General features: G+C 40.2%; 1 protein-coding gene across 1 annotated transcript in view; it reads left to right on the top strand.

The window, feature by feature from the left end:
- The window catches only part of GPC3 (glypican 3), an 827003-nt gene extending 808547 nt beyond the window's left edge, over positions 1-18456 (top strand). Inside the window, exon 8 of the mRNA XM_036271345.1 lies at positions 17937-18456. Coding sequence (XP_036127238.1) covers positions 17937-18106 — 170 coding nt within the window. The 3' untranslated portion in view covers positions 18107-18456. The remainder of the gene's footprint in view (positions 1-17936) is intronic.
- The last annotated feature ends 3256 nt before the right edge of the window (positions 18457-21712 follow it).

Genomic DNA, 21712 nt, shown 5'->3' with positions numbered 1-21712 from the left:
GTACCACAGCTTTTTGATCCATTCGTCTACTGGTGGACACTTGGGCTGTTTCCAGATCTTAGCTATTGTAAATAGTGCTGCTATGAACATGGGGGTACATATATTCTTCCTGATTGGTGTTTCAGGCTTCTTAGGGTATATTCCCAGCAGTGGGATCACTGGGTCGAATGGAAGTTCAATTTTTAATTTTTTGAGGTAGCACCATATTGTTTTCCATAGCGGCTGCACCAGTCTGCATTCCCACCAGCAGTGTATTAGAGTCCCCTTTTCTCCACACCCTCGCCAACACTTGTTGTTTGATGATTTGTTGATGGCGGCCATTCTGACAGGTGTGAGGTGATACCTCATAGTTGTTTTAATTTGCATCTCTCTGATGATTAGTGATGTTGAGGATTTCTTCATATGTCTCTTGGCCATTTGTATGTCCTGTTTGGAGAGGTGTCTATTCAGCTCCTCTGCCCATTTTTTAATTGGGTTCTTTGTCTTCCTTTTGTGGAGTTGTATGAGCACTCTGTATATACTGGAAATTAACCCCTTATCTGATACATCATTGGCAATGATGTTCTCCCATACAGTGGGTTGCCTTTCCATTTTGATGATTGTTTCTTTTGCTGTGCAGAAGCTTTTTAGTTTGATGTAGTCCCATGTGTTCATTTTCTCCTTTATTTCTGTTGCCTTAGGTGATGTATCAGTGAAAATTCTGCTCCGTATGATGTCCGAAATTTTGTTGCCTACATTTTCTTCTAGAATTTTTATGGATTCACGGGTCACATTTAAGTCTTTTATCCATTTCGAATTTATTTTTGTGTATGGTGTAAGTTGATGGTCTAGTTTCATTTTTTTGCATGTAGCTGTCCAATTTTCCCAACACCATTTATTAAAGAGGCTGTCTTTGCTCCACTGTATGCTCTTGCCACCTTTGTCAAATATTAATTGAGCGTATTGCCTTGGGTCCATTTCTGGGTTTTCAGTTCTGTTCCACTGGTCTATATGCCTGTTCTTGTGCCAGTACCAGGCTGTTTTGGTTACAGTCGCTTTGTAGTATAACCTGATATCTGGTATTGTGATCCCTCCAACTTTGTTCTTCTTTTTCAAGATTGCTGTGGCTATTCGGGGTCTTTTTTGGTTCCATATGAACTTTTGAAGTATTTGTTCTAGTTCTATGAAATATGTCGTTGGTATTTTGATGGGGATTGCGTTGAATCTATAGATTGCTTTGGGTAGTATGGACATTTTAATTATGTTAATTCTTCCAATCCATGAACAGGGTATGTGCTTCCACTTTTTTATATCTTCCTCTATTTCTTTTTTCAATGACCTGTAGTTTTCTGCAAATAGGTCTTTACTTCTTTGGTTAAGTTTATTCCTAGGTATCGTAATTTTTTTGGAGCGATGGTAAATGGGATTGTTTTTTCAGTTTCTCTTTCTGTGAGTTCATCATTGATGTACAAGAATGCCGTCGATTTCTTGACGTTAATTTTGTATCCTGCTACTTTGCCAAACTCATTTATTAAGTCTAATAGATTTTTGATGGATTCTTTAGGGTTTTCTATGTACAATATCATGTCATCTGCAAATAATGACAGTTTCACTTCCTCCTTTCCAATTTGGATCCCTTTTATTTTTTCTTCATGTCTGATTGCTGTGGCTAAGACTTCCAGTACAATGTTAAATAAGAGTGGTGAAAGTGGACATCCCTGTCTTGTTCCTGTTCTTAATGGAAATGTTTTTAGTTTCTGTCCATTGAGTATGATGTTGGCTGTAGGTCTTTCATATATGGCCTTTATTATGTTGAGATATGATCCCTCTATTCCTACATTGCTGAGCGTTTTTATCAGAAATGGATGCTGGATTTTGTCGAATGCTTTTTCAGCATCTATTGATATGATCATGTGGTTTTTATTCTTCATTTTGTTTATGTGGTGTATCACGTTTATTGATTTGCGAATATTGTACCAGCCTTGCATCCCTGGAATGAATCCCACTTGGTCATGGTGAATAATTTTTTTGATGTATTTCTGGATCCGATTTGCTAGTATTTTGTTCAGGATTTTGGCGTCTATGTTCATCAGGGATACTGGCCTGTAGTTTTCTTTCTTCGTAGTGTCCTTTTCTGGTTTTGGAATTAGAATTATGCTGGCCTCATAGAACGTGTTTGGAAGTCTTCCTTCTTCTTGAATTTTTTGAAATAGTTTGAGGAGAATGGGTGTTAGTTCTTTATTGAATGTTCGGTAAAACTCCCCCGTGAAACCATCTGGGCCTGGGCTTTTGTTTGCTGGGAGAGTCTTGATTACCTCTTCAATTTCCTTAGTTGTTATTGGTCTGTTCAAGTTTTCTATCTCTTCCGGGAATAGTTTTGGGAGACTGTGTGTTTCTAGAAATTTGTCCATTTCGCTGAGATTGTCGAATTTGTTGCCATATAGTTGTTCATAGTAGTTGTTAACGATCTTTTGTATTTCCGTGGTGTTGGTTGTTACTTCTCCTCTTTCATTTCTGATTTTGTGTATTTGGGTTCTCTCTCTTTGTTTCTTGGTGAGTCTAGCTAAGGGTCCATCTATCTTGTTTATCTTTTCGAAAAACCAGCTCTTTGTTTCATTGATCCTTTGAATTGTGTTTTTGGTCTCTATGTCATTTATTTCTGCTCTGATCTTTACTATTTCCTTCCTTCTACTTGCTCTGGGGTTTTCTTTTTGTTTGCTTTCTAATTCTTTAAGTTGTGAGGTTAGACAGTCAATTAGAAATTTTTCTTGTTTTTTGAGGTAGGCCTGTAGTGCTATGAACTTCCCTCTCAGAACTACTTTCGCTGCATCCCATAGATTTTGTGTTGTTGTGTGTTCATTTTCATTGGTTTCCAGGAAGTTTTTAATTTCTTCCTTGATCTCCTCGGTGACCCAATCATTGTTTAATAACATGCTATTTAGCCTCCATGTGTTGAAATGTCTTTCATGTTCTTTGTGCAATTGATTTCTAGTTTCATGCCATTGTGATCTGAGAAGATGCTTGATATGATTTCAATCTTCTTGAACTTGTAGAGATTTCGTTTGTGTCCTATCATGTGGTCTATCTTTGAGAATGTCCCATGTGCACTTGAGAAGAATGTGTATTCTGTAGTTTTGGGGTGTAATTCTCTGTAGATATCTATTAAATCCATTTGGTCTAGTGCTTCATTTAGAGTCTCTGTTTCCTTGCTAATTTTTTGCCTAGAGGATCTATCTAGTGCTGTCAACGGGATGTTGAAGTCCCCTGCTATGATTGTATTGTTGTCGATTTCTCCTTGGAAGTCCTCCAGAAGATTTTTAATATATTTTGGTGCTCCTATATTGGGTGCATATATGTTTATCAAGGTTATATCTTCCTGTTGGATAGATCCTTTCAATATTATGTAGTGGCCGTCTTTGTCTCTAGTTATGGTCTTCATTTTGAAATCTATTTTATCAGATATGAGAATTGCTACCCCAGGTTTTTTTTGCTTTCCATTTGCTTGGAAAATTTTTTTCCATCCCTTCACTTTCAACCTATGTGAGTCTTTTGTTGAGAGGTGGGTCTCTTGTAAACAACATATAGATGAGTCATGCTTTCTTATCCAATCAGCTACTCTGTGTCTCTTTATGGGAGCATTCAATCCATTTACGTTTAAGGTGATTATTGATATGTACTTATTTATTGCCATTTTTGTTTAGTGTGGTTCTATTTTTCTTCCCATTTCTACTGCTATTTACAGCAGTCCTTTTAGCATTTCTTGCAGTGCTGGTTTGGTGCTAATGTATTCCCTTAGCTTTTTTTTGTCTGGGAAGCTCTTTATTTGATCTTCTATTTTGAATGATAGCCTTGCTGGGTAGAGTAGTCTTGGATTCAGATTCTTGTTTTTCATGACTTTGATTACTTCATGCCATTCTCTTCTGGCCTGTAGTGTTTCTTGTGAGAAGTCAGCTGAGAGCCTTATGGGGTTCCCTTTGTAGGTAACCTGTTGCTTATCTCTTGCTGCTTTTAGGATTCTCTCTTTGTCTTTAATTTGTGGCATTTTAATTACTATGTGTCTTGGTGTGGGCCTGTTTGTGTTCTTCTTACTTGGGACTCTCTGTGCTTCTTGAACTTGAATGCCTTCTTCCTTCACCAAATTAGGGAAGTTTTCTCTCACTATTTTTTTGAATATATTCTCTATCCCTTGCTCATTTTCTTCTTCTTCGGGGACTCCTATGATGCGAATATTATTACATTTCCAGTTGTCCCATAGTTCTCTTAAGCTGTCTTCCTGTTTTTTAATCGTTTTTTCCTTTTGTTTTTCTGATTGGTTGATTTTTTCTACCCTGTCTTCTAATTCACTGATCCGGTCCTCAGCTTCCCCTACTCTGCTTTTTAAACCTTCCAATGTGTTTTTCATTTCGGATATGTCATTTTTTATCTCTTCTTGTTGGTTTTTAATTTCCATTTGGCTTATTTTCAGTGTCTCTATGTCCTTCCTCATGCTGTTCAGCTTCCTGAAGATCATGGCTCTGAATTCTAGCTCTGTTAACATGCCTAATTGCTCCACATTGATCTCATCTTCGGTGGAGGTGTCTTGCTCTTTCATTTGGCTTCTGTTTCTGTGTTTCACCATTTTAGCTATCACTGTGGGCTTTGGAGCCTGTCAAGTTCTCCCTGTGGGTGTTGGTGTTCTGCTGTTTGTGGCTCCCTCTCCTGTGTTTAGATGAGCGAGGGAGGACCCGCGTTGAACACCACTGTCAAGTCTTACTTTCCTGGTTAAAGTTGCCAGCCCAGGAAATGTACTGTTATCCTCTAGCTTTTTGCCTGGAGGCTAGCAGTCTAGGTTAATTGATGAGTTTTGGGTTGTCAGTTGATTGAAAAACTCCCTCTGGTGCTCAGCCAAGGGGCTTTCACGAGGGTGGGGCAGATGCTGGTTGTTAGTGAGCCTCAATTAACACTTCAATGGCCCACAGGGTGGGGTTGGATCTCCGAGGGAGGGGCTGCTGCCTCTCCCCAGAGCCCTGGGAAGGAGCAATGTGGCTACGTTCTGAGTGGCTGCACTCAGCCAAAGCTCTGAGCGCCCTCCAAACCCCGAGTGTCCCGACACAGTTCCAGTCCAGTCCGCCCTCCCTCCGCCGGAGCCCAAGGTGAGTGGCTGTGGCTGTTTCAGCCTCTGTCCCGGCTGCGCTGTGGGGCCGCCTGGGAGTGTGACCCGAGGGCGCTGCTCCCAGCTGAGGCCGCTGCAGAGCTGCTGACCGTGGGCTCCCAGCCCCGTCTCGCGCCTTCGCAAGCCTACCGGGATGGAGTCAGTGTCCCTCGTTGTATGGTCCTCGCAAGCTGCTTTTCTGTTGCTTTTCCTGTCGATTTGTCTGTGTTATAGTTGTAATTCCAGTTTGGTTCTGGGAGACGGTCTGTGTAGCTCCGTTCACTCCGCCGCCATTTTTCCTTCTCCTAATTTATTTTTTATTAATTAATTTTTGTTACAGATGTTTCTCCTTTTTCCCCCACTGATTCCCCCCTCCCCCTCCCTCCCTGCCCTTTCCCCAGTTTGTTGTCCATGTCCACTATTCATGCATACATGCATATAAGTTCTGTGGTTTATCTCTCCCCCACCACCCCCCTCTTTAGGGGATTGTCAGTCTGTACCCCACTTCCGCGTCTCTGGGACTACCCTATTCCTCAGACTGTTATGTTCATTATATTCCACAAATAAGTGAGAGCATATGAAACTTGTCTTTCTCTGCTTGGCTTGGTTCACTTAGGATGATACTTTTAGGTCCCTCCATGTAGTCTCAAAGGATAAGAGATCTTTCTTTCTTACAGCTGCGTAGTATTCCATTGTGTATATGTACCACTGCTTTTTTATCCATTCGTCTACTGATGGACACTTGGGCTGTTTCCTGATCTTAGCGATTGTAATGACTGCTGCTACAAACATGGGGGGGTACATATACTCTTTCTGATTCGTGTTTTAGGCTTCGTAGGGTATATTCCTAGAAGTGGGATCACTGGGTCAAATGGAAGTTCAATTTTTAATTTTTTGAGGTAACACCATAATGTTTTCCATAGTGGATGCACCAGTCTGCATTCCCACCAGCAGTGCACTAGAGTCCCCTTTTCTCCACACCCTCGCCAACACTTGTTGTTTGATGATATGTTGATGGTGGCCATTCTGACAGGTGTGAGGTGATACCTCATTGTTGTTTTAATTTGCATCTCTCTGATGATTACTGATGATGATCATTTCTTCATATGTTTCTAAGCCATTTGTATGTCCTGTTTGGAGAGGTGTCTATTTAGTTCCTCTGCCCATTTTTTAATTGGATTGTTTGTCTTCCTTTTGTGGAGTTGTGTGAACACTCTATATGTATAGGTAATTAGCCCCTTATCTGATATATCATTGGCAATTATGCTCTCCCATACAGTGGGTAGCCTTTCCGTTTTGATGATTGTATCTTTCGCTGTGCAGAAGCTTTTGAGTTTGATGTAGTCCCATGTGTTCATTTTCTCCTTTGTTTCTATTGCCTTAGGTGATGTGTCAGTAAAAATTCTGCTGCGTATGATGTCTGAAATTTTGTTGCCTACAGTCTTTTCTAGGATTTTTATGGATTCATGAGTTACATTTAAGTCCTTTATCCATTTTGAGTTTATTCTCGTGTAGGGTGTAAGTTGATGGTCTAGTTTCATTTTTCTGCAAGTAGCTGTCCAATTTTCAAAGCACCATTTATTAAAGAGGCTGTCCTTGCTCCACTCTATGCTCTTCCCACCTTTGTCAAATATTAATTGAGCATATTGCCTTGGGACCATTTCTGGGTTCTCTGTTCTGTTCCACTGGTCTATATGTCTGTTCTTGTGCCAGTACCAGGTTGTTTTGATTACGGTGGCTTTGTAGTATAACATGAAATCTGGAAATGTGATGCCTCCAACTTTGTTCTTCCTTTTCAAGATTGCTGTGGCTATGCGAGGCCTTTTTTGGTTCCATATGAACGTTTTTTTTTATATGAATTTTTATTAATTTTTTTGTTACAGATATTATACCTTTTGACCCCATTGGCACCCCCCACTCAACTCCACCTCCGCCCCATCCCTGGCTTAGTTGTCCATGTCCATTGGTCATGCATACATGCATATAAGTTCTGTGGTATCTCTTCCCACCCTCCCAACCCCCCATCCCCTCTTCTGAGGGATGTCAGTCTGTGCCCTACTTCCATGTGTCTGTGTCTACTGTATTCCTCAGACTGTTATGTTCATTATATAACGTATATAAGTGAGATCATGTGGTATTTGTCTTTTTCTGCTTGGCTTCATTCACTTAGGGTAATACTTTCCAGGTCCCTCCATGTCGTCTCAAAGAATAAGAGATCTTTTTTTTCTTACCGCTGCATAGTACTCCATTGTGTATATGTACCACAGCTTTTTATCCATTCGTCTACTGGTGGACACTTGGGCTGTTTCCAGATCTTAGCTATTGTAAATAGTGCGGCTATGAACATGGAGGTACATATATTCTTCCTGATTGGTGTTTCAGGCTTCTTAGGGTATATTACCAGCAGTGGGATCACTGGGTCAAATGGAAGTTCAATTTTTAATTTTTTGAGGTAGCACCTTATTGTTTTCCATAGCGGCTGCACTAGTCTGCATTCCCACCAGCAGTGTATTAGAGTTCCCTTTTCTCCACACCCTCGCCAACACTTGTTGTTTGATGATTTGTTGATGGCAGCCATTCTGACAGGTGTGAGGTGATACCTCATTGTTGTTTTAATTTGCATCTCTCTGATGATTAGTGATGTGGAGCATTTCTTCATATGACTTTTGGCCATTTGTATGTCATGTTTGGAGAGGTGTCTATTCAGCTCCTCTGCCCATTTTTTAATTGGGTTCTTTATCTTCCTTTTGTGGAGTTGTATGAGCACTCTATATATATTGGAGATTAACCCCTTATTTGATACATCATTGGCAATGATGTTCTCCCATACAGTGGGTTGCCTTTCCATTTTGATAATTGTGTCTTTTGCTGTGCAGAAGGTTTTTAGTTGGATGTAGTCCCATGTGTTCATTTTCTCCTTTATTCCTGTTGCCTTAGGTGATGTATCAATGAAAATTCTGCTCCGTATGATGTCCAAAATTGTGTTGCCTACATTTTGTTCTAGAATTTTTATGGATTCACGGGTCACATTTAAGTCTTTTATCCATTTCGAGTTTAGTTTTGTGTGTGGTGTAAGTTGATGGTCTAGTTTCATTTTTTTGCATGTAGCTGTCCAATTCTCCCAACACCATTTATTAAAGAGGCTGTCTTTATTCCACTGTATGCTCCTGCCACCTTTGTCAAATATTAATTGAGCGTATTGCCTTGGGTCCATTTCTGGGTTTTCAGTTCTGTTCCACTGGTCTATATGCCTGTTCTTGTGCCAGTATCAGGCTGTTTTGGTTACAGTCGCTTGGTAGTATAACCTGATATCTGGTATTGTGATCCCACCTACTTTGTTCTTCTTTTTCAAGATTGCTGTGGCTATTTGGGGTCTTTTTTGGTTCCATATGAACTTTTGAATTATTTGTTCTAGTTCTATGAAATATGTCGTTGGTATTTTGATGGGGATTGCATTGAATCTATAGATTGCTTTGGGTAGTATGGACATTTTAATGATGTTAATTCTTCCAATCCATGAACAGGGTATGTGCTTCCACTTTTTTAATTCTTTCTCTATTTCTTTTTTCAATGACCTGTAGTTTTCTGCAAATAGGTCCTTTACTGCTTTGGTTAAGTTTATTCCTAGGTATCGTAATTTTTTTGGCGCGATGGTAAATGGGATTGTTTTTTCAGTTTCTCTTTCTGTGAGTTCATCATTGGTGTACAAGAATGCCGTCGATTTCTTGACGTTAATTTTGTATCCTGCTACTTTGCCAAATTCATTTATTAAGTCTAGTAGATTTTTGATGGAGTCTTTAGGGTTTTCTATGTACAATATCATGTCATCTGCAAATAATGACAGTTTCACTTCCTCTTTTCCAATTTGGATCCCTTTTATTTTTTCTTCATGTCTGATTGCTGTGGCTAAGACTTCCAGTACAATGTTAAATAAGAGTGGTGAAAGTGGACATCCCTGTCTTGTTCCTGTTCTTAATGGAAATGTTTTTAGTTTCTGTCCATTGAGTATGATGTTGGCTGTAGGTTTTTCATATATGGCCCTTATTATGTCGAGATATGATCCCTCTATTCCTACATTGCTGAGCGTTTTTATCAGAAATGGATGCTGGATTTTGTCAAATGCCTTTTCAGCATCTATTGATATGATCATGTGGTTTTTATTCTTCATTTTGTTTATGTGGTGTATCATGTTTATTGATTTGCGAATATTGTACCAGCCTTGCATCCCTGGAATGAATCCCACTTGGTCATAGTGAATAGTTTTTTTGATGTATTTCTGGATCCGATTTGCTAATATTTTGTTCAGGATTTTGGAGTCTATGTTCATCAGGGATATTGGCCTGTAGTTTTCTTTCTTTGTAGTGTCTTTTTCTGGTTTTGGAATTAGAATTATGCTGGCTTCATAGAACGTGTTTGGAAGTCTTCCTTCTTCTTGAATTTTTTGAAAGAGTTTGTGGAGAATGGGTGTTAGTTCTTTTTTGAATGTTCGGTAAAACTCCCCCGTGAAGCCATCTGGGCCTGGGCTTTTGTTTGCTGGGAGAGTCTTGATTACCTCTTCAATTTCCTTAGATGTTATTGGTCTGTTCAAGTTTTCTATCTCTTCCGGGAATAGTTTTGGGAGACTGTGTGTTTCTAGAAATTTGTCCATTTCGCTTAGATTGTCGAATTTGTTGCCATATAGTTGTTCATAGTAGTTGTTAACGATCTTTTGTATTTCCGTGGTGTTGGTTGTTACTTCTCCTCTTTCATTTCTGATTTTGTGTATTTGGGTTCTCTCTCTTTGTTTCTTGGTGAGTCTAGCTAAGGGTCCATCATCTTGTTTATCTTTTCGAAAAACCAGCTCTTTGTTTCATTGATCCTTTGAATTGTGTTTTTGGTCTCTATGTCATTTATTTCTGCTCTGATCTTTACTATTTCCTTCCTTCTACTTGCTCTGGGGTTTTCTTTTTGTTTGCTTTCTAATTCTTTAAGTTGTGAGGTTAGACAGTCAATTAGAAATTTTCTTGTTTTTTGAGGTAGGCCTGTAGTGCTATGAACTTCCCTCTCACAACTGCTTTTGTTGCATCCCATAGATTTTCTGTTGTTGTGTGTTCATTTTCATTGGTTTCCAGGAAGTTTTTAATTTCTTCCTTGATCTCCTCGGTGACCCATTCATTGTTTAATAACATGCTATTTAGCCTTTATGTGTTGAAATGTCTTTGCATGTTCTTGTTGCAATTGATTTCTAGTTTCATGCCACTGTGATCTGAGAAGATGCTTGATATGATTTCAATCTTCTTGAACTTGTAGAGATTTAGTTTGTGTCCTATCCTGTGGTCTATCTTTGAGAATGTCCCATGTGCACTTGAGAAGAATGTGTATTCTGTAGTTTTGGGGTGTAATTCTTTGTAGATATCAATTAAATCCATTTGGTCTAGTGCTTCATTTAGAGTCTCTGTTTCCTTGCTAATTTTTTGCCTAGAGGATCTATCCAGTGATGTCAATGGGGTGTTGAAGTCCCCTGCTATGATTGTATTGTTGTCGATTTCTCCTTGGAAGTCCTCCAGAAGATTTTTAATATATTTGGGTGCTCCTCTATTGGGTGCATATATGTTTATCAAGGTTATATCTTCCTGTTAGATAGATCCTTTCAATATTATATAGTGGCCTTCTTTGTCTCTAGTTATGGTCTTCATTTTTTAATCTATTTTATCAGATATGAGAATTGCTCCCCCAGCTTTTTTTTGCTTTCCATTTGCTTGGAAAATTTTTTTCCATCCCTTCACTTTCAACCTATGGGAGTCTTTTGTTGAGAGGTGGGTCTCTTATAAACAAGATATAGATGAGTCACGCTTTCTTATCCAATCAGCTACTCTGTGTCTTTTTATGGGAGCATTCAGTCCATTTACATTTAAGTTGATTATTGATATGTACTTATTTATTGCCATTTTTGTTTAGTGTGGTTCTATTTTTCTTCCCATTTCTACTGCTAATTACAGCAGTCCTTTTAACATTTCTTGCAGTGCTTGTTTGGTGCTAATGTATTCCCTTAGCTTTTTTTTGTCTGGGAAGCTCTTTATTTGTCCTTCTATTTTGAATGATAGCCTTGCTGGGTAGAGTAGTCTTGGATTCAGATTCTTGTTTTTCATGACTTTGATTACTTCGTGCCATTCTCTTCGGGCCTGTAGTGTTTCTTGTGAGAAGTCAGCTGAGAGCCTTATGGGGTTCCCTTTGTAGGTAACCTGTTGCTTATCTCTTGCTGCTTTTAGGATTCTCTCTTTGTCTTTAATTTGTGGCATTTTAATTACTATGTGTCTTGGTGTGGGCCTGTTTGTGTTCTTCTTACTTGGGACTCTCTATGCTTCTTGAACTTGAATGCCTTCTTCCTTCACCAAATTAGGGAAGTTTTCTCTCACTATGTTTTTGAATATATTCTCTATCCCTTGCTCATTTTCTTCTTCTTCGGGGACTCCTATGATGCGAATATTATTACGTTTCCAGTTGTCCCATAGTTCTCTTAAGCTGTCTTCCTGTTTTTTAATAGTTTTTTCGTTTTGTTTTTCTGATTGGTTGATTTTTTCTACCCTGTCTTCTAATTCACCGATCCGGTCCTCAGCTTCTTCTACTCTGCTTTTTAAACCTTCCAATGTGTTTTTCATTTGTGATATGTCATTTTTTATCTCTTCTTATTGGTTTTTAATTTCCAATTGGCTTATTTTCAGTGTCTCTATGTCCTTACTCATGCTGTTCAGCTTCCTCAAGATCATGGCTCTGAATTCTAGCTCTGTTAACATTCCTAATTGCTCCACATTGATCTCATCTTCGGTGGAGATCTCTTGCTTTCATTTGGCTTCTGTTTCACCATTTTGGCTATCACTGTGGGCTTTGGAGCCTGTCAAGTTCTCCCTGTGGGTGTTGGTGTTCTGCTGTTTGTGGCTCCCTCTCCTGGGTTTAGATGAGCGAGGGAGGACCCACGTTGAACACCACTGTCAAGTCTTACTTTCCTGTTTAATGTTGCCAGCCCAGGAAACGTACTGTTATCCTCTAGCTTTTTGCCTGGAGGCTAGCAGTCTAGGTTACTTGATGAGTTTTGGGTTGTCAGTTGATTGAAAAACTCCCTCTGGTGCTCAGCCAAGGGGCTTTCACGAGGGTGGGGCAGATGCTGGTCGTTAGTGAGCCTCAATTAGCACTTCAATGGCCCACAGGGTGGGGTTGGATCTCCGAGGGAGGGGCTGCTGCCTCTCCTCAGAGCCCTGGGAAGGAGCAATGTGGCCGCAGTCCTGGGTGGCTGCACTCAGCCAAAGCTCTGAGCGCCTTTCAAACCCCGAGTGTCCCGACGCAGTTCCAGTCCAGTCTGCCCTCCCTTTGCCGGAGCCCAAGGTGAGTGGCTGTGGCTGTGGCTGTTTCAGCCTCTGTCCCAGCTCTGCGTTGTGGAGCCGCCTGCGAGTGTAAACCACGGGCGCTGCTCCCAGCTAAGGCCGCTGCCGAGCTGCCGACCCTGGGCTCCCAGCCCTGTCTCACGCCTTCGCAAGCCTACCGGGATGGAGTCAGCGTCCCTCGTTGTATGGTCCTCGCAAGCTGCTTTTCTGTTGGTTTTTCCCGTCGATTTGTCTGTGTTATAGTTGTAATTCCAGTTTGGTTCTGGGAGAAGGTCTGTGTAGCTCTGTTCACTCCGCCGCAATTTTTCGGTTCCCCTCCATATGAACTTTTGAAATAATTGTTCTAATTCTGTTAAGTATGCCGTTGGTATTTTGATGGGGATTGCGTTGAATCTATAGATTGCTTTGGGTAATATGGACATTTTAATGATATTAATTCTCCCAATCCATGAACAGGGTATGTACTTCCAATTTTTTTTATCTTTCTCTATTTCTTTTTTCAATTACCTGTAGTTTTCTGCCAATAGGTCCTTTATTTCTTTGGTTAAATTTATTCCTAGGTATCTTAATTTTTTTACCGCAATGGTAAATGGGATTGTTATCTTAGTTTCTGTGAGTTCATCATTCGTGTATAAGAATGCTATCGATTTCTTGACGTTAATTTTGTATCCTGCTACTTTGCCAAATTCATTTATTAAGTCTGGTAAAATTTTGATGGAGTCTTTGGGGTTTTCTATGTATAGTATCATGTCATCTGCAAATAATGAAAATTTCACTTCCTCCTTTCCAATTTGGATCCCTTTTATTTTTTCTTCCTATCTGATTGCTGTGGCTAAGACTTCCAGTACTATGTTAAATAAGAGTGGCAAAAGCAAGGCATCCTTGCCTTGTTCCTGTTCTTAAGGGAAATGCTTTTAGTTTTTGCCCATTGAGTATGATGTTGGCGGTACGTCTTTCATATATGGCCTTTATTATGTCTAGATATGTTCCCTCTATTCCCACACTGCTGAGCGTTTTTATCAGAAATGAATGCTAGATTTTGTCGAAGGCTTTTTCAGCATTTATTGATATTATCATGTGGTTTTTATTCTTTATTTTATTTATGTGGTGTATCACATTTATAGATTTGCAAATATTGTACCAGCCTTGCATCACTGGGATGAATCCCATTTGGTCATGGTAGATAATTTTTTTGGTGTATTGCTGGATCCGATTTGCTAGTATTTTGTTCAGGATTGTGGCATCTATGTTCATCAGGGATATTAGCCTGTAGTTTACTTTCTTTGTAGTGTCTTTTTCTGGTTTTCGAATTAGAATCATACTCGCTTCATAAAACCAGTTTGGAAGTATTTCTTCATCTTGAATTTTTTGAAATAGTTTGAGGAGAATGGGTATTAGTTCTTCTTTGAATGTTTGGTAAAACTCCCCCGTGAAGCCATCCGGGTCTCGGCTTTTGTTTGCTGGCAGAGACTTGATTACCTCTTCACTTTCTTCTGTTGTTATTGGTCTGTTCAAGTTTTCTATCTCTTCTTGATCCAGTTTTGGGAGACTATGTGTTTCTAGAAATTTGTCCATTTCGCTTAGATTGTCGAATTTGTTGCCATATAATTGTTCACAGTAGTTGTTAACGATCTTCTGTGTTTCTGTGGTGTCAGTTGTTATCTCTCCTCTTTCATTTCTGGTTTTCTGTATTTGGGTTCTCTCTCTTTGTTTCTTGGTGTGTCTAGCTAAGGGTCCATCAATCTTGTTTATCTTTTCGAAAAACCAGCTCTTTGTTTCATTGATCCTTTAAAGTGTTTTTTTGGTCTCTATGTCATTTATTTCTGCTCTGATCTTTACTATTTCCTTCCTTCTACTTGCTCTGGGATTTTCTTTCAGTCTGCTCTCTACTTCTTTAAGTTGTGAGGTTAGATAATCTATTAGAGATTTTTCCTCTTTTTTGAGGTAGGCCTGTAGTGCTATGGAATTCCCTCTCAGAACTGCTTTCTCTGCATCCCATAGATTTGTGTTGTTGTGTGTTCATTTTCATTGGTTTACAGGAAGTTTTTTATTTCTTCCTTGATCTCCTCGGTGACCCATTCATTGTTTAATAACATGCTATTTAGCTCCCATGTGTTCCATTGTCTTTGTATGTTCTTCTTGAAATTGATTTTTAGTTTCATGCCATTGTGATCTGAGAAGATGCTTGATATGATTTCAATCTTCTTGAACCTGTAGAGACTTAGTTTGTACCCTAACATGTGGTCTATCTTTGTGATTTTCCCATGTGCACTTGAGAAGAATGTGAATTCTGTAGTTTTGGGGTGTAGTTCTCTGTAGATATCTATTAAATCCATTTGGTCTAGTGCTTCAGTTAGAGTGTCTGTTTCCTTGCTAATTTTATGTCTAGAGGATCTATCCAGTGATGTCAGCGGTGTGTTGAAGTCCCCTGCTACGATTGTATTGCTATCGATTTCACCTTTGAAGTCCTCCAGAAGTTTTTAAATATATTTTGGTGCTCCTATATTGGGTGCATATATGTTTATCAAGGTTATATCTTCCTGCTGGATAGATCCTTTCAATATTATGTAGTGGCCTTCTTTTCTCTAATTATGGCCTTCATTCTGTAATCTATATTATCAGATATGAGTATTGCTACCCCAGCATTTTTTTCTTTTCCGTTTGCTTGGAAGATTTTTTTCCATCCTTTCACTTTCAATCTTTGTGAGTCTTTTGTTGTGAGGTGGGTCTCTTGTAAACAGCATATGGATGAGTTATGCTTTCTCATCCAGTGAGCTACTCTGTGTCTTTTTATTGGAGCATTCAGTCCATTTACATTTAAGTTGATTATTGATATGTACTTATTTATTGCCATTTTTGTTTAGTGTGGATCTGTTTTTCTTCTTATTTCTCCTGCTAATTACAGCAGTCCTTTTAACATTTCTTGCAGTGCTGGTTTGGTCCTAATGTATTCCCTTAGCCTTTTTTTGTTTGGGAAGCACTTTATTTGACCTTCTATTTTGAATGATAGCCTTGCTGGGTAGAGTAGTCTTGGATTCAGATCCCTGTTTTTCATGCCGTTTATTACTTCATGCCATTCCCTTCTGGCCTGTAGTGTTTCTTGTGAGAAGTCAGCTGAGAGACTTATGGGGTTTCCTTTGTAGGTAACCTGTTGCTTTTCTCTTGCTGCTTTTAGGATTCTCTCTTTGTCTTTAATTTTTGGCAGTTTGATTTCTGTGTGTCTTGTTGTGGGCCTATTTGGGTTCATCTTACTTGGGGCTCTCTGTGCTTCTGGAACTTGAATGCCTTCTTCCTTCACCAAATTAGGGAAGTTTTCTGTCACTATTTCTTTGAATATATTCTCCAACCCTTGCTCATTTTCTTCTTCTTCAGGGACTCCTATAATGCAAATATTATTCTGTTTACAGTTGTCCCACAGTTCTTTTAAGCTCTCTTCCTGTTTTTTAATCGTTTTTACCTTTTGGTTTTCTGATTGGTTGATTTTTTCTGGCCTGTCTTCCAATTCACTGATCCAGTCCTCAGCTTCCCCTACTCTGTTTTTTAGACCTTCCAATGTGTTTTTAATTTCTGATATGTCATTCTTCATTTCTTCCTGTTGGTTTTTAATTTGCAACTGGTTTATTTTCAACATTTCTATGTCTTTACTCATGGTGCTCCTATCCTTACACATGCTATTGAGCTTCCTCAACATCATGGCTCTAAATTCTAGTTCTGTTAACTTGCTTAGCTGCACCTCATTTATCTCATCTTCTGTAGAGTTCTCTTGTTCTTTCATTTGGCTTTTGTTTCTGTGTTTCACCATTTTGGCTCTCACAGTTGGCTTTGGATGCTGCCAAATTTTCCCTGTGGCTGTTGGTGTTCTGCTTTTTGTGGCTCCCTGTCTGTCCTGGGTTTGAATGAGCCAGGGAGGACCCACTTTAAATACCACTTTCAAGTCTTAGCTTTTCTAGTTAGTGTTGCTAGCCCAGGGAATGGTAGTTATCCTCAATTTATTTTGCCTGGAGGCTATTAGTAGAGGCCACCTGAAGACCCTTGGTTTTTTAGTTGCCTGAAAAACTCCCTCAGGTGCTCAGTGTAAGAGGATTTCCAGAGGGTGGGGCAGCTGCTGGTTGTTAATGGGCCTCAATTAGCATTTCAATGGCCAGCAGGTGGGGTTGAATATCTGAGGGAGGGGCCTCCACCTCTCCCCAGGGCCCTGGAATGAGTAAAATGACCACAGTCCTGCATGGCTGCACTCAGCAAAAGCTCTTAGCACCCTCCAAAATCCGAGTGTCCCCGCACAGTTCCAGTCCATTCTGCCTTCCCTCTGCTGGAGCCCAAGGTGAGTGGCTGCTGCCAATTTAGCCTCTGTCTAGACTCAGCATTGTGGAGCTGCCTGGGACTTTTAACCCGAGGGTGCTGCTTCCAGCCAAGGGCAGCCGTGGCTGTGGCACCAGCCAAGGGCGTTGCACTCAGCATAAACTCCAAGACTGAACCGAAGTAGCGGGACACTGCCAAGATGGCAGCAGCTTCCAGCAGAGTCCCCTGGTCCCCGCATGTCCGTGCGGCACTAGCCGGGGCCTTAGCACGCAGAGTTCGCAGGACTCAGCCTTGGTAGCAGCGTCCCGCTGAGTCCCCTGGTCCCAGCCAGTCCGTGCCAGTCTGTGCAGCACCAGCCGAGGGCTACGTAGGCAGCAGCGTTCGCTGGACTCAGGTGGGGTCGCATCCAAGGCGGCGGCTGCACCTTCCCACCAAGCCCCCTGGTCCCCACCCAGGCCGCTGCGGAGCGAGGGCTAGCGGCCCCCTCTCGCGTCCACGCAAGCCTACCAGGATTGAGTCGGTGTCCCTGGTTATGTCGTCCTCTAAGGTGTCTTTTGGTTGCCCCTCCCTAAAGATTTGCCTTTATTTTCGTTGTAAATCCAGTTTGGTCCTGGGAGATGGTCTGTGTAGCTCCATTCACTCTGCAGCCATTTCTCTAGTCTCTCATAAAACACCTTTTAATGGCAAACTACCCTATCCTAAACTCTCGAGCAAGGTCCCAGGATGGGATCTGTATGAGGTGCAGGACCCAGGAAAGTTGCTCTGGGAGTCCACAACATCCCCTCCTCCATTGACACATAACAAGGAGAGACATGTAGTCACCCACACTGTACCTTACATTTTTATACCAGTGAGATCTGGTAAAAATGACTTTCAAGCAGAGCTTTTTGCCAGCCATGAGATGTTGCAAAGACCAATGTGCACCCTAGGGTATGGATGGAGCCACAGTGGAGAGGAAAACAGCTAGCTCGTTCCCTGTTGATATGATCTCTGGAAGGAACACCTCTAGCTATCTCCTTCCTCTGCTCTCCCTCGCACACACCCCATATCCTTCCCATCTCCTGGCAGCATTCCTTCCCAGCAGTCCAGATAAGTGCTTGAAGCATGAATAGTGTATGACTGATACTGTTGGCAATCTTGTATTTAAAATTTTTCTTTGCTTTTGGCAGAACTGGCTTACGATCTGGATATGGATGATACTCCTGGAAGCAAGCAACCTGTGAATCAGAACGACAATGAGATAGCTGCCTCTCACAACCTTGGGAATGGCCATTTCCCCCTGAAGGTTCTAACCAGCTTGGCAATCTCTGTGGTGTGCTTTTCCTTCCTGGTGCACTAACTTCCGAGCGCACAGCACCTGTGCTGCCCTTCAGCACCCAGTGGTCTTCCTCAAGAAAGGAAACCACCTTCTTATTTTTTTTTTATTTTTTAAAATCTCATATACCTCCTCCAGTCATCAAGTAGAAGACTAACCATGTGTTCTGTTTTTGAAATCAAATGGTATTTTTATGAGGAAGGTTAATTTTAGTGATAGTATAGATTGTCCTTTTGTAAAGAAAAAAATCAAATTGTGCCAAATTATTTTCCTATGTTTGGCTGCTAGAACATGGTTACCATGTCTGTCTCTTTCTTTTTCTCTTTCCCTTTGCATGTATTTCTTTGGAAAAAAAATAAATGCTCAAATAAAAATGCATTGGGTCTTTTCTGTAAGCTCTCATATATGGTTACTATGGAATCTTTCTCCTCCTTCTCATTTAGCTTTTTATTCAGCATAACAAAATCTCACCAGGTATCAGCAGGGGCCTTGAAACCCACCTCCCTGCCCAACTTTTGTGTGGTTATCAATTCTGACTCAAAGCCACTCTCTCCTAACACACACCTGATCCATAATCTCCATTTAGAAACCTTGCCTTTGAAACTAAAGGTATCTCAAAAAGTTCCACTGTCTCATTGCAAATTTCACTTTATAAGAAAAAAATATGTCAAATAATTTTGAGAGAGGGAGGAAGGGAAAGGAAAGAGAAATATCAATATGAGAACAAAACATCAATGGGCTGCCTCCTGCATGCCCCAAACTGGGGATCAAGTCTGCAACCTGGACATGTGCCCTGGCTAGGAGTTGAACCAGAGACCCTTTGGTGCACTGGATGACACCCAACCAACTTAGCCACAGTAGCTGGACAAATTTCATTTCTGAAGATGCTTTGCCCAAATAAAAATCTTCTGTGTGAGTCATGTACAGTTGCATGAATGATATTCTTTCATATCCTAAACCAGAGACTTGGGCCCAAACAGTGCAAACAAATCATTGCCTAAGCTTCTTTGCTGCTGTTTCAGGCTTGTTCTCTGTCACACTTCTCCAGGGGCTACTACATTGCAGGGCCAGCAGTTGCCCTAGGTTAGGTTGCAAAAGTTGTCACTAGGAAACTCATAATTTCTAGGAAGCAAAACTCAGTCTTGGCATCAGGTGGGCTTCTTCAACATTTGTTTATTCAACAACTAGGTTTTCATACCTATTGAGTGTCAGATGCTGAAGACGATAGAAAAAACAGATTTGATCCTTGCTTTCACAGAGCTAAAGATCTGGCAGCAATACAAATTCCAATGCCAGCTTTTTGTCAATTGTAGACCCAGTATAATTACTTAAATCTTCTTTTACACATGTAACATCTCGAACAACAATGGCACTATACTGATATTTGGATATTCTGCTGCCAAAAAACTTCAAGAATAACCAACTTGCCGTTGTTTCTGTCTAGCTTATTGCCCATTTGCCAGGTCAGGTCAACAAAAACACTATTCTAACAGAGTGGGAACTCAACTCCCACCTGAGGAATAAGAGAAGCTGAAAAGGTATGAGGAAGAGGTGGTGAGACAGAGGGAAGGAGTGCAAGCAAAAGTCAAGGACAGGAATGGGAAGTTCCCTTTGATTGTAGGAGGTGTTCCCAACCAGGATCTTCAATTTCTGTCCAATGGCAGGTCGTCACCATGCAGGAAGCAAGAGGTGTAATTTCTCTCAACGTATCTTCCTACCTCCTGCTGTCACCAACACACTTCTGTCAGGGTCTCCTGCAGAGCACAAGTTCCCAATATCCATTTTTACCCTTTGCAGAAACTTTCACAAACACAAAATTGAAATACTTAATTTAGTGTTTTCTTCAGTTGTTTTGGGTGTTTTTGTTTGTTTGTTTTGACGTTAAGACGACAGTTTTATTTGTTAATATGGCTACAATAATATGTAGCAGTTGGTAAGACTTGAAAGATAATTATTTTCTTTTTAAAGCATCATCATTTCTGTATTTAAGTGGGATTTATAAGAATCTTTGTTCTTTGATTCATGAAACCTAAATATTGGAAAAGTTTGCTTCTTGGACTTGGTATGATATTATAACAACACGAGGCCAGAAGAAGGAGCTAAAGCTCAGTTATTGCCTGATAACTGTCCCTGCCACTCTACAGGAAGGTTTTTATTTTTGTTTTTTTAAACATGTTTTTATTTATTTATTTATTTATTTATTTTAGAAAGAGAGGAAGGGAGATGGAGAGAGAGAAACATCTATGAAAAAGAGAAACATCGATCAGCTGCTTCCTGCACGTCCCCTACTGGGGATCAAGCCCACAACTGAGCCACCCCAGCCAAGGCAGGAAGGTTTTTATTTTATTTGTCAAAAATAAGTTGTGGCTCTGAGACCAGGTTTTACACCTGCAAGCAAGAGAAGACTGTTTTAAAGTCCATTTCTCCTCTCTGGGAAGCAAAGGAGATTGCCAATTTTTACACACCCTTCTTATTCACTTCCCATCCCCAGACCTCAGTTTCCCTCTTCTAAAATGGAGATTTGGGACAAGATGTTTAGCCTCTTTGTTGCTCTGATTTTGTGGCACCATTTGTTCTGAAAAGAAGTAGGTGCTAGTCCTTTTGGCCAGCACTGGTGTCATACGTGTGTTGTTCCCATGTACCTCTCAGGACTTTTCTAGCCTAGATCATATTTGATATACTACAGTACCCAGAAAATGAACCAAGCCAGCCAGTATTTCTCTTACATCAGTATACTATCTGCCAGCTATGGTCCATTCAGGCTGAGTGATGAGGGGCAGAAGACAACTCCTCTGTACTATCCATGGCCTGCTGGCTTCAACTAAATGGTTGGCATTAAAATGGATAACCATACACATTTAAAAAACATGGAAAATTCACCATCTCCTATTGACATTTACTTTCATTCAATAGCCTGTATCTTTTTAGCTTTTTATCCATGTTTTTCCCATCCCTCTCTGTTTTATGCCTCTAATTCAGAATCCAGTTTCTCTGTTAGTTGGTAGCTTTTCATCTTTGAAGTGTTTATTCTGCTCTTTGATTTAAACTTCCTACATATAAATATATTAGAATAGGCCTGGCAGCTGGAAAGTTGCCCCACCTTGTTGGAAGTTTCCAGCCCTCTTTCTCATTGGATGCATATGTGCACCTCCAACCGCTCAGCTCTGGTGCTTGGACAAAGTTAAATCACAGAATAACACACCAAATTTCTGCAAAGGACCTGCTAGTACCTTCCATAGCCTTTGATTACTGCCTCAAGAGAGCTCTCACAAGGTTGCAATACAGCCTATATCATTGCTGGACACCTCCAAATTTTATCAAATGTAGCTTTTTTTTTTCTTTTTTCAGAAGAAATATATACAGGCAATGAAAAGTTTAATAATATATCATTATGAAGTTTTAAAAATATGTACTCAATAATTCCATACCCCATATTTACTATTAAAATTTTGATTTATATCTTTCCAGTCTTTTCTTTCTGTATATGTATATTCACATACATGAGATTCTACTGAATATATGATTCTATAATATAAAACTATCTGTATTAGGTTGAGCCTAAATCTGCCTTCCTATAATTTCTACCAATTGATCCTGCTCTTCCATAAAGACCAGCATGAGGTTAAGATG

This window comes from Molossus molossus, unplaced genomic scaffold (assembly GCF_014108415.1).
Source record: "Molossus molossus isolate mMolMol1 unplaced genomic scaffold, mMolMol1.p scaffold_m16_p_2, whole genome shotgun sequence".
NCBI classification, from domain to species: domain Eukaryota; kingdom Metazoa; phylum Chordata; class Mammalia; order Chiroptera; family Molossidae; genus Molossus; species Molossus molossus.
This window is presented reverse-complemented; position numbering and strand designations above follow the sequence as displayed.